This window comes from Netta rufina, assembly GCF_964035555.1.
Source record: "Netta rufina genome assembly, chromosome: 1".
Classification (NCBI taxonomy): domain Eukaryota; kingdom Metazoa; phylum Chordata; class Aves; order Anseriformes; family Anatidae; genus Netta; species Netta rufina.
This window is the reverse complement of record NC_140123.1, coordinates 101836672-101850194: the sequence shown is the minus strand read 5'-3', so window position 1 is coordinate 101850194 and position 13523 is coordinate 101836672. Positions and strand designations below refer to the sequence as shown.

At 38.5% G+C, this 13523-nt stretch overlaps 1 protein-coding gene across 1 annotated transcript in view; it reads left to right on the top strand.

Annotated features, from left to right (window-relative positions):
* Window positions 1-13523, top strand: part of APP (amyloid beta precursor protein) — a 217069-nt gene that overhangs the window by 189322 nt on the left and 14224 nt on the right. The window contains exon 14 of the mRNA XM_084283723.1: window positions 5509-5562. Coding sequence (XP_084139849.1) covers window positions 5509-5562 — 54 coding nt within the window. The remainder of the gene's footprint in view (window positions 1-5508; window positions 5563-13523) is intronic.

Sequence of the window (13523 nt, the reverse complement as noted above, 5' to 3'; positions counted from 1 at the left end):
AAATGGACTGGCTAGCAGCAAGAACCAGAAGAAAGTAGCTGGTGACAAGGACTCTGGACATATCTGGAGGGCAGCTGCAGGCAAGTGATGCACTGAGCGGCTGAGAGCAGCTGGCTGGGTTGCGTCAGGTGCTGGCAAGTAGCACAACCTGCTGACCAGGCTGGCAGGCTGAACTCCATCCTCCCAGTGAGTCAGCTGTGACTCGCTATAGCGCAATTGCTGAGGCTGGCTGCCAGGAGCAGACCATGGTCCAGCTGGTGGCATCTCCCCTGCAGAAATTTTCCAGTGCAGCGCTCACTGCAGCTTTTCCCATAGTTGCAGTATACAGTGCATCCATTTCTTTGCCTACTGCCTGCTTTCATGAAGCTTAAGGGGGAAAAAATTAGCTTTGAAGTCTGTCCGCCCAGCTTTCAAAATGTGCTGATTTTGGCCATCAAGTTCAGAAGTTACTAGGTGTACAGGTGCACTCAGACATACCACAGTTTAATCACACAAGCCTTTTTTCCCTTCAGAAACCAAGCTAAGCCCAGAATTTAATAAAGAAAGGTACATACTTCAATGTGACACTGAATTCCCTAGGCAAGTATTCTGAGCATGGTTATCCTTTTAAAATGTATGACAGCAAATAAGAAACAAAAACTCCTCTGCCTTGAATAACATACTGTTTAATTACAAATCCCTATGTATTTTAGTGCATTACATCATATGTTGCAGCACTTCTTAACATTTACTGTGGGAATATCTTTTAGCTTTCATGACTTTAAATTGGTTTGGGGTTTGTTTGTTTGTTTGTTTTTATATCAGGATTGTTTTTGTCATGAAGTTACTGCAGGCAAACAATTTTATTAGTCCAGCCATTATTAACATTTAAATATGCACAGTAAGAAATAGAAATCATTTGATGACTTTAAACCCCTGTAAGTCTTTCTTGTTTCCCATTTGATTTCTCTGTCATCTATCCAAACCACACTGTCAAATAATAAGTGTTGTTAATATCATAATTTCTACAATATCTTCTTTTTCTCTTTAGCTACCCTCTTTGTGCCTTTGCCTATAGTATGAAATGGGAATTTCACAGCCTCCTATTTTTCCTTTGTGTTTTCCTCTATGATAGTCCAATCCCAGACTTTGTTTAAGTGACTTCCCAAAATTGGCATTTGTTTTGTTATAATTTGGAAAGTAGCAGGAAGTAAATAACAACTGAAACAATTTTCTCCTTCCCTTCCTCTCCGCCTAGGGTCTCTTTGCATAGTCTGTTTTTTATATAGTAGTTCCCCTTTCACCAAGAGGTTTTTGTACTATCTGCAGCATTGAGCAAGTCAAGTAAGTTCAAAGAGCATGTGCTAGAGAAAACTCAGATGCTGTAGAGCACCTATATGGTGCAGTATTAATGACGGTCAGCACCTCTTGCTGCTGGGAGATGCTGAGCACGTGAGCAAAGGTCAGAGAACCAAGGGCCTCAGCAGTTTGCAGGACCTGTTTGCTTGGGTGAGGGCTGAGGGGGCTCAGCACCATCAAGCAAAGCGCAGCATGTTCCAAGGGAAGGGCCTGGTGTCTGTGAAAGCTGCAAAACAGCAGACTGCCAGAGGACTTTGAGATGGCAAACAAGTTGCTGGCGCAGTTGTTGATACTGCTTTGGTCTGGTGTGAAAGCTGAAGTCAAGTTTTTAAAACTGATGAACACAAATCCAGCATCCTAACAGCTCAGCACTTGCAAATAGGTGTCTAGATAAAATGAGAGTCCTCACAACGAAGAGTTTTTATGCTATATAGCAAGAGGTTTATTTAATTCAGGGCAGACACCAGGTAAATCATTCCAAACTTGTATAACTGTCAAAACTTTCTAATGGAGCCATTGCTGTCTGAGAGGCAAAAAAAAAGATCCAAAAGCAAGCTGGGTTAGAAACTGGGATCCCCCCCATCCAGCACAACAGTCACAGCAGCATGGCCTGTTTTTAATGAACTGTTCATGCCTAAATCAAAATGAGACTGTGGAAAAAAGTGGAAGGAAATGCATCCATTAAGTCTTACTTTCAAGGTGTCCAATGTCCAGCATATAAGTAATGAAGATAAAATACTGCAAATAATGCCTTAAATTTGTCATTGATTCCCATGACTGTTTTATTCCATGGCCTAATCCTAGGTTTCACCCAGAAATATTAGTAACATGTTGGATTGATAAATTGCCATACAATCTTAAAGTTTCATAACTCCATTTGAAATTTTCCTTATCTACACTGCATATTTAGATAAAAGGATAAGTTTTATGCAAACAGTTTTTACTAAAAAGGCTTTTTCAGATAAGTAAGTTAAAAAATAGTTAAAAGTCTAGCATAGTTCAGTAGTTTTGCAGAACATTTTTTTCTCTCTTGTTTCCTTGAGGTAAGTTTCCCAGTAAATGTCCACAGAAATGTATCCAAGGCAGCAGGCAACGCACTACACAACTCTAATGGCTGAACGCATCTCGCGTATTGTAGTACAGTCTAGGTTAATGAAAAACGCTCACAGGACACCATAGACGGCATCACCAAACTTTCAGGAAGTTTCACTTTTAACTAGTGAGGAAGTTGCATTTTGGCAACAAAAATGCACCTTTAATATTGGGGGGAAACCCCAGCAACTGTGAAGCCTGTGACATTGACAAGGTCATGGGAATTTACATAGGATCATTTAAGTTGGAAAAGACCCTTAATTTTGTTATCAATCTGATGGGTTTAATGTTTTACTCTTTTTACATCACCATGAAGATAGAGTTAGCCTTAATGACAAAGTATTTTTTTCCTGAAGTAAGATTTTCAAGAATGTGCTGTAATCCTTATGATCTGGCCAGTTACTCCATTCAACACTGTTCTTGGATGGGTGAGCACCACATAGCTCTCCTTGCCCTATGGTTTGTACCAGCTTTTTAGATTTTTGATTCACCTTTATTTTATTTTTGGAAAGATTAAAAAAAAAAAAAAAGCAATCTCATTCCCTCTTGCTCTCCTGAGATGTATCAGATGTGAGGTGAAATGTGTACGTAGTATGAAGCCTGCATTGTTAGTGTATCTTTAAAAAGGCAGGTATCTAGTAATGAAGCTTCATGAAGCTATATGGAAAACATTATTCTTGTACTTAAATGCATAGGGAAGTGCATTCAAGAGAAATGTGATGATTCTGGAGTATCAAAACAAATGCAGTTTCTATAATTATACACAGTACATCTTTGAGTTTTGGCTGTTCATAAATGCTGTAATAGGTTTAAACTTCTCCCTTCTGTATGAGCTGTTGTGAGGCAGTGTGCTCCAGCAGGGAAGGCATGAGGAAACCCACTGACAAGATTTTCAGAGTTAACTGCTGCTAGTGCATACATCAATATAGGGACAAGGGCAAGCAGGTCTTAAAATGAAACAGATATTCAAAAGGTGGCAGTTCAGTGCTCTCCAGAAATCACCTGTCTTTGTATCGTGCTCCATGGTGCACACTTTTGGCACCATCTGCTTTGGAATACCCATGGCTCTGAGCTTTTTTCCTGGTTTTGGTCCCAAAATTGGCTCATGACCCTGAACAAGTCATTTCACTTCTCTGTCAGTTGTGAAATGCTGGTGTTTGCCTCTCCCCTGCAAGCTGCCAACAAAACCACAGATGATGAGAATTACTCATTGTTATTATTAATACTTTCACCTCACACCAGAAATCCTGCATTACCCTGAGGTCAGGTCCATGCTACCATACAACAGAAGTTTCCTTCATCCTTTTCTCCTTTCAGCTACCCTTATTTTCACTGCTACCTACAACCTGCTCAGTTCTCCATAGCTACTGGCATGATCCTCTGCCAATTTCCTGGTGATGGCAGGGTTACAAAGTGCCAAGTGAGACGGAAATAAAAGCCTTCTAGGAAGTGGGGAGTGGTGGGAGGACAACAGAGGAGGGCTTTGCAAAGGGCATTTGGGTGAATGTTGGTCCTTGGTTGTTTCTTCACTTCAGGCTTTTCCACGAAAAATTGCTGCTGACATACCTAAGGGTTGGTGCCAGCAGTATTGGAAAACCTAGCAGAAGACTTAAGGAGGAAAATACTCAAAATTGTAGTCTTTAGTTAAGGATTGAAATTGGTTTTTTGTACAACACTATGGGGGAAAAGCAGTTATGTGGTCTGCTAGGGCCACTCTGAACTGCTGTGAAGAAAAGTGGTTTGATGGCTCATCTCTGCAGCACCAGACCAGCAAGCTCTGGGGAAACTTTTCGCTTCTGTAACAGTAAACAAGTTGAATGTGCAGATGCACTTTTAGACTGCAGCTACTGTAATGTTTACTGTTTTTTTCCAGAGACAGGAGTTACTGCAGTCATCTCATGGGTACAAAGGATATGGGTGCTACTTATAAGCCTGTAGGTTCTGTTTGTCAAGCCCATAGTAACACAAAGTGACACAGACTTCCTAGAAAGATGGGCAGTCCCCTTGCTTCAGTCAGCAGTGTCATCAGGCTAGCATGGTTTTCTAATGCAGAACACCATGATCAGTTCTTCCTGATGGAAAACTGTGGTTTTGCCAAGTTTCCTACATTACTGTGGCTCACTTATTGCTAATTAGAAGGTTCATGCCTGAATCCAGAAATTCAAACGAATACCTTATTTAAAAATTTCTGAATTCCAAGCTACAACATCGTAATTTATTTCTCAATTTCTTGTTGACACTGGCACTTCCAGCACAGGGTAAATAAGAAAGGCAAAATATTGGAGCAAAGGAGGAGAGAAAGTATAGAAGAAGGAAGGGGGATTAGCCGAGGCAGTAGGTGACTTTAAGTTTTGCACATCCTTTTTTTCTACTAATGCCAGTGAGCTCCATCAGCCTGAGATTTCAGCTGGTGAAGTCTGTATATGGTAATACAAGAGTTTTAACACTGTGTATGACACACAGTTGGGCTAGAAATGGTTGTTTCTACTTCGTATCCCTTTCAAAAATTGGAAGACAAATTTGCTGTCTACAAATGAGAGCATACCAGAATGGAGTATTGATTGTAATTTTAAAATGTGCCTTTTTTTTTTTTTTTTCAAACCTTACAGCTAGTGCTGTAAAAAATCCCTATTGAAAAGAAAAAGGAGTCAGGATTCAGTAGGTTTGTCAGCATTGATCGAGATGTACCTGCAAGAGCTCATCGTGTCAGTTCTTGCTGCCACTTCTAATCAGATGATTGGAAAGTGTTTGCACATAATGAATATAGTTTCACTCTTCAGACAGGAAGTATTTGAGCTCAATAGTTTCTCAATTTAAACAGAAATCAGAATATGATGTAAAATTGACACGTAGCTGTGGAACTTTCCTTTTACTTTCCTTTTGAAGTTGTGTCCATCCCTTCTGTTCATTTCCAGGATTAACTGAAGGCAGATCTTTTCTAGCTTCTGCTTTTGTAATTTGGTTTATACCATATGTCTCTCCTGCACTATCCCAACAGAAGAGCAGTTAATTTTATCACTTTGGGGGATTTTGTTTATCTATTGTTTGCTGTTTTGTTTCTTTTCTGCACCCACCCAGTTGAGCCAGTTGATGCCCGCCCCGCTGCAGACAGAGGACTCACCACACGACCAGGTATAGAACTTGCATGGCTTTTACCTAACCTTTTTCCCAGCATGTGTGTGGTCTGCTTGAGCAAAAATGATCACCTTTTCTTTGGCGTAACCCTCTCTTAAAATGCAATGCGATGTCCTGAACTGGGAGGTGGTATTTGAGGCATGAGTTGACACACACGGGCCACGTGAGTGGTGTCTTTATCATGGGTGTTCAGTACGTGTGCGTGCAAAGGGAGTGGGACTCAGAGCTGGCACTTATGTCAAGTTGTCATCCCTGGCAGCAAGAAAGCTTCAGCAGATGTAGGATGCAGTAGCCACAGTACCCCAGAGTGCGGAGAGCACTTTTAATTTAGGAACGTATAGTAGAAATGTCATATTCTTGATGCAAGTATACTGTTCTGTGTAAACCATGGCTAATAAAGAATTCATCTACACCATTTTAGAAGTGCAGGGTACATCAAGATCTTTTTGCAGTGATACTTATCTTAGCTAATTCCAGACATGTAAAAATTGATATATATATTCTCACCCTGGATTCAGTGAAGACACCTCTAGGCAGCTATCCATGCCACTGTAGGATAGAAAGAGGTGAGTATTTGCCTTCTGGGGGTACCAACATCTTCCTGGTGAATTCAGAGGTGGCTAGCTCGACTCAGGTTGAAAATGCTTAGAGTTGCAAGATAATTCAGGTTTCAAAAGGAAAAGGTTGCTTTACATACTTTTTTTTTTTTTTTTTTTTTTTTTTTGCTTCCTAGGTTGTTTTTCCCTCATCTCTGTTTAGAAATATCTAGAAATGGATGATTCCAGTGATTGCAAACAAACTTTGATTTCAGATTACTTCCTTACACATAGTGAGATTAGATTGGTTTATTTTAGGGTCAGAGTTATTTCAGTGTCACATCATCTTTTTTTTTTTTATATATCTCTTTTTCTTCAGATCAGATCAAACTGATCAATCTGTCTTCTTTTTCCCTTCATCTTTTCCTCCAAACTTCTGTTGGAAAGCATTATGGGCAACATTTTCTTAGTGTGTTTAAATCTCTCCCCAAACTCACTGGTATACAGGTGTACTATTCTGGTATACTCACTAACTACAGCAAACACTACAGTGGGGAGTGAAGACCATATCTTACAGCAATTGGGACATACGTCAAGGCTGCCCGGGTGGTGCGTTCCAGGTAGTGTCTCCAGGATACTGGTGTTTAGAGCCTTACTTCATTCCACAAAGAGAGCCAGGAAACTGGTAGAGTTCTTGTAGTATTAATGTTTGTGATTGTTAACCTTTTTAATTTCACTCTTTGTGAAAAATCTGTTAGGAGGTCCATATTTATTACTAAAGGTTATTCCTTCCTCCCTTCTACTGCCATCCATAGTCACACAAGTGACAGAAATCGCTGCCATCACTTCTCTAGGGAAAGTATTTCCTCATACTGCCACACCCTAGTTTCAGAAGGAAATGTATTTTTTCAGGCCATTGTGTTTTTTCAGGCATTTTGTTGGTTGGGGTGATATAAATAGTGTGAGGAGTATGCCTGACATAGGTTGTGAGTGGTCTTTGTCAATGTGTGTGGTAGGCTATTAAGGAGAGGTAAAAATATTTCAATATGATCATTATGACTTGAAGTTCCCAGCAGATACAGGAAATATTACACTGTGAAGAGCACGTGGAATAAAAGTAATGCCATCAAGGGGCCTTTGTGGCACTCACTGCATTTTAGCACAGTTCAAGTGGTGCCAGGGCTCTTGTGTTCTGCTTTTGGTGTAGAGATTGAATCCCTCGGGACAGGCAGGGATGCACGCTGCATTCCTGTGTGCGATCACCTCGCTATAGAGGCTGAAATCTCTCTGTTGTGCCTGCCTTACAAATTTCATGGCATCAAATATCTTAGATTTGTATATAATATAAAGATTTTACCCTATTTTGGTACTGTTAAATATACTGTAACAGAAAACAAAACATATTTTGTTCACCATTTCTGGTAGACCTTCATCCTTACATCTTTAATCACTGTGCCCAGATTTCTGCAAATTAGTTCTTAGTGACAGAAATTCTGTCGGTACATGCCTACCTGATTTTCCATCCTCTTTTAAAAGTAATTTATCTGCCCAAGTATTTCAATTTAACAAAAAGCTGGTACCAGTCTGAGTAGCTGTCATAAACTAGGAATTGTGACACGGATGGTTAATTAAACAGTGTGAAATACAAAGGAGTTCTGACAGTTTTAAAATTACTGTACTTTAAAATTGTTTTACTTGCTAATTATAAATAAAACATCTATGTTAGAGTTTAAAAGAGGAAAAGTGATACTTTTTTTTTCTCACAGTCATTCTCCTTTTAGAGTAGTCAGTTGTTATTATTTAAGAAAAATAATCTGGAAAATGAGGATATTATTGCAGAATGAAAAGTATTAACAGGGGGGCTGGAGGCAGATTAACACACACAGCTGCTTGTAACTTTTTGCTTTAATTGCCTGCATTCCTGTTGATTTCCCAAAAGCTTTGCCACTATCACAGTCTTGACTTTTCAGTTTATGCTTCTGGTTGTCTTGCTGAAGTGAACTGGGTGGTTACCAGCTCATTCAAGGTTAAAACACCTTGTCATGTCAACCTGCAACAGTCCAAGCCTGGGCTTAAGATCCATTGAATGGTTTTAGCTGTTCAGAGTCACTGAAGAAAACTGGCTCTTGAAGGACCAACACAAACACATGTCCTTTTTTCCTTTTTCCATTATTTTGTTACTGTTTTTCATCCACATGACATTCTTACAATGATCACTACATTTTTGTTAACAATAAATCTAGATCATGTGGGTGATACCTGTCTCCTTCCTAAAAGAGAGGTCATTTGCTCACAGTACAGAAGGGAAAAGCAGGTACTTGGTTTGTGATATCTGGGATAACTACAGTCTTGGTACTTCAGCACATCATTCTCTCTCTTTCAAAATAAACAAACACAAACTTCGAAAAGAGGCAAGAAATGTGAAGAGTTGGCCAATCCATAAAGCAGGAAAGCTTATGAGTAGAACCAGGTTTAAAGTGTTTGCTAAAATTCAAGGCCAGAGTTGTCCAAATCTGTACCTCTGCTGCACTCCACCTTGACTAGCAGCAGCTGAAGCTTGAATTTGAGTCTGACATATCAGTGCCAGGGGGAGAATAATTTGTGGGGAAGCCCTATTTCCTAGTATATATACAACATCTGCATGATTCACACTGGTACAAGAAAAGGAGTCTAGTGCTCCACATTTTGCTTCCCTTTTTAATCCACAAATGGGGGAACAAAAATAAGAATTATGCCTAAATTTCTCTCCTCTCATCTTCTTCCTCAAAAGGAAGTAAACAGAGGTAATAAAAAGGTCAAAGGGAAGGAAAATACCTAGATGTACTAAGCAATCATCAGTGAGCTGTATTTTTTTATACAACCTGAGTTGTTAAGGCTTGTTCCTGCCATTTATAAATTCCTTCATACAGCAAGACAACTAAAAGGATTCAGTCTGGTCTGAAAACTTCCACAGGAAGAGCTGCAAATAGGAGGAATACTACTTTAGTTGATAGCCTAGCTGTAAGAGCTTTTCCAATAGGGTCTCCTTGCCCGTTCCTCAGAGGTCACTTTTTCATGATAAAGGTTTAATTTCTTATATCTGAATTTTGGGTAATTTTTAGTAACTTTGTTCTGTTTATTTGCAGAAAGAGTCATAAAGGCATATATAAAACAGTCCAGATACTCATAAACAAGTTCCCTATTCCTTGTGTTAACGCAGCAGTCTAATTTATGGAAATTGAGTAAAGATCAGAAAATTTGCCATCAGAATGGATGTTGCCTAATATCAACAGATTTCCTGAAATTTGAGGATAGAGAAGAAAAAACGGTGCTCTGTGCAGGGTAAATCGTATTCACATCTGTTGCACAGTTGCAGCTATAATTACACTCCTAACAGCTAAAATTATATCACTAACAGGATGCCCACAGTTCACATCGCAAGGAGATTATGAAGTTAATTGTGTTATTTTCTTCCACACAGTGTGGTTTGGTGGTTTGTTTTTTTTTTATGTTCTCCCAACCCTTTGTCAGTAGATTGTTTTGTAAACATTCAGTAATTTTGAGGAGAACTTGCACATAAAGCTGCTTCTGTGTCTCTGGCCCTTCTGCCAGTAAATCATGGTATCTTTTAATTCTATTACATATTGTAGGAGGCTGAGGGATTTTTTTATATATGGTTGCAGAGGCTCTGAAGCCTAATGACTGTTCTGCAGAATCATTAGCACATATGCTGCACTCTGTATGAGGTGAGGGCATAGAGCAGCTTAGGGAATTATTTATGATTTTCCTGACAGAAATTGCCAGGTCTTTTTCTGGTCTTGGTGATGTTAGTTCAATACTGTTGTCTTAAACTAACTGTCTGCGGCTACCAACTAAAAATCCGTAGTAGATTTTTTTCCATTATATAGTTAACTGTGAATTCAATTCTATATGCATCTGCTCAGCATATGTATTAATATGCCAGAAAAAGATCACCAAATTTTACTTGTTTTGATTATTAATTTTTTTTAGACACCTGTAAATTATCTCTGGTCTTCTAGAAACTATTTTTTTTTTCAAAGTAAGATATAGCAAGATTTTTTTTCTTTAAAAAATGTATATTCTAAAAATTCAAAGGAATTTAAGAATTTATGTATTATCTTTAAAATAAGATTGAAAAGCTTCTAAACAAACAAACAACAACAAAAAGTTTGCACTTAGTTACTGCTTTCTCCAGTTTGAGAGTCCTGTAGTCATCCATGAAGTAAAAGCAAGCCACCATTTTACTAACTTCCAAGAAGAGATGAGAAGGTTTTGTATCTTAAAATTCCTTCTCCTCACTGATACTTGAGTTGTCTTTACAAAAGTGAGTATATAATCTTCATTTTAAGCATGAAACAGCTGAAATGACCTTCACAGAGTGATAGTCTTATAATACTTACATACAAGTAATAGTTGTACTTCTAGTTAAGAACTTGAAGTCGTCTTCCCAGATAATTGTTCAAACACTTCTCAAAATACAGTTCATGGACACAGAGTTAAATGTTTTCCTGAATTCTGTCCTCCTTTCTATTGCTCAAACTATTTTCAAATGTGCTACTTTTTTCCCCTCTGTGTAGATACCATCAAATTCTGGCAATTTCAGCTGTGCTTCACTTGGGGGTTTAGTTTATAACTCTAAAAGTAACTGGAAGACCACAGACAAAACTAAGATTGTTTCAGATCCTTGCAAAACTGAGTCACAAAGTCTTGCTAAGCTGCGATTTAACCAGTAGCTGAACCAGTCACAGACAGCGTAGTAGATAATAAACACCTAAGTACTTCCTTGTTAGAATTCATTGTATCATATTTATTCTTGTCCTTTGTAAAGCCTAAATATATATTTAAACAAACAGAAAACCTTATCTGTGTAAGAGTAAAGTGTTCCCCAAAGCAGCTGCTTTGTTTGTATTTCATCTGAGTAGTTATAAACTCTGTGTTTGGAGTTGGGGTTTTTTGTTTGCTTTTTTTTCCCTTTAAGTGCAAGGAACAATTAAACATACGCTGCTCTATGATGTTTGGAATATAGGGGGGTGCGTATGCGTGCATATGTATAAATGTGTGTGTATATAAAACTAGTTAACATTACTAATTAACAAAAATATCATTAAAAGGCCATCATTCAAGAAACCTAATTATTCAAGAGCAAAACGAAAAAAAATGGAATCTTATTTTCTGTTACACATACAGTAAGTCAGCACACATTTATTGTTAGAAATTTGTTTTGTTTTTGAAAGTATAATCTTAACTAGCTCATTATGTTGGATTTTTCTGGGTGTTTTTAATACTGTGGCTTTGATGGCCAAATAGTTTTGTCAGTTTTGCTAAGAAGATGCAAGTTAAAATATTTACTAGCTGAATTGTAGCATTTTAAAATTAAAGTAATTAGAAATGCAACTCCCTAAAGATAGTATGTAATTTAGAAGAAAAAGCACTAATAATTATCATTATTTGTGAGTTTGCAGTGAGGGTGTTGCTCTCATTTTTCTTCTTTTATTTTGGCTTTTGTGTTTGAATTGTGTATTTTAGACTTTATAGTGGAAAAAACCATCATTCTGAGTAAGGATTAAGGATCTTGTTTTGTAGTTAGCTGCTATTTGTGTTCTTGTCTTCCTTGCAAGAGTACAGCGGTCTTTGCTGTTTGCATCCTACCTGATTCATATTGATAAAATTTTTAGAAAGACACAGAATTTTTTTCCTTCTTCCATTACTGCCTTTAAAAACTAAATCTTTGATTTTAGCATGTGTGTCTAAATATGTATTTACCAGAACAGGAAAGTGTATGAACTGGAAACAAAGAGAAGTCTTGTTCAATAGAAGGTCTCAATTCTGCAATGTAGCATGGCAGAGAGACAGTTTTTAACTCCATGTTTAATTGTCTTGTACCAAACATTTAACTGATTCTAGTGCAGAGTCATTGTTTTCTTACTATATAATCAGTTGTTTTCAGAAGAGCACCAGTTTACCCTCATTTTTCTTCTTAAAGTCTTTTTCTTCCCTTCTGAGGGAGATAGGAAGAATTTAAAAAAAATCTGTCAGGTTTGTTAGTGCAATAGAAGTTTTTTCTCTTTCTGACCAAAAGAGTGCTAGCTGCCAAAGGCAAGTTTTAGAAAGTGAAACAGTATTTAACTGTGCAATAGGATGTCCTATTTTGTGTTCAGATCCCATGGCATTTTTTGGCTTGGGGTATAAGGTTAAGTAGACCACCAGACCTTGATCGTGTAAGCCCAAAGCAAAAATTGTCTGCCTGGTCTCCACAGATTGTGTAGCCTGCTGCATCCTGGAAATACAGTAGTAGCCCGGAAGTACAGCTCCTATGTTACTCTTTAATGAGAATGGAAAAAGGGAAGGGAAGCATCCAAGAAATGTGGCTTCAGGGAAGCCCGAGGGTTTGATCTCATGTTTTTTCCAGCAGATAAGCCTACAGGTGAACTTAGCATCCTCTGTCATGCTGCAGCTCATTGCTGTGAAGCCTACTGACCTGTTCTGCCCCCAAAATGCTGCTCTAATTCCTGCCTGTGGTGTTTGGCTCCATTTAACTGAAGCTAACAAAAACCTACTGTCTAAGCTATCATAGCTCACTTCCAATAAAAGTGGTTAGAGTCCAAGAGCAGAGGTACCCAAGCCCATCATCCTGCCTCTGGCGGTGGTGCATACAGGATGCTTAGAGATTTCACCTCTGCCATATTACTCCTAGCACATCCACTGAGATTTTGGCAGCCAGCATTTGATAGACTTTCAGGACTGGAAATTGTATTTTACCATTGCGTTTAGTATCCCTAGATGAACCTTTCTTCTTTGCATTTGTTCATTTGTATTTTGAATGCTCTTATTATTTGTGCCAGTGAGTTCCACAGTCCAATTCTGCATTGCACCAGATTATATATACATACTTTTCTTTTGTTAGCTTTTAATCTGCTGTGTCATAACCATGTTGGTGTTCTGTACTTTGGAGAAATTATGATTAGTCATTTCCTATATATTTTCTCCTTGTTGTTCACAGTTGCATAGACGTCTGTATTGTTCCTCCTCGTTTATCTTTTTCCAGTCTGGAGACTCGTGATTTGTCTGGTCCTTCACCGTACAGAAACCATTCCATGCCAGTCATTGTCCCCCTGCTTTGTATCTTTTCTCGTTCTGTCTTTGTTTGTGGTGGGGTGACCAGAAGTGGTAGCTGTATTTAAAATGAGGTTGCATCATTTATATGGTGGTGTAATGACATTTTCTGTTTTCTCTGTTCCTTCATAATTATTCCTGTCTTTCTCTTCACCCTTCTGACTGCCAATAAGCCAAGTGCCCGCAGAGAACTATCTGCAGTGACTCCAAGGTCTCTGTCCTGGGTGGACCAGAGCCAGTGTAGAGCCCGTTGTTGTGTATGTACAGTTAGGGCTGTTTATCCCTGTGTGCAGCACCTTACATTGTACC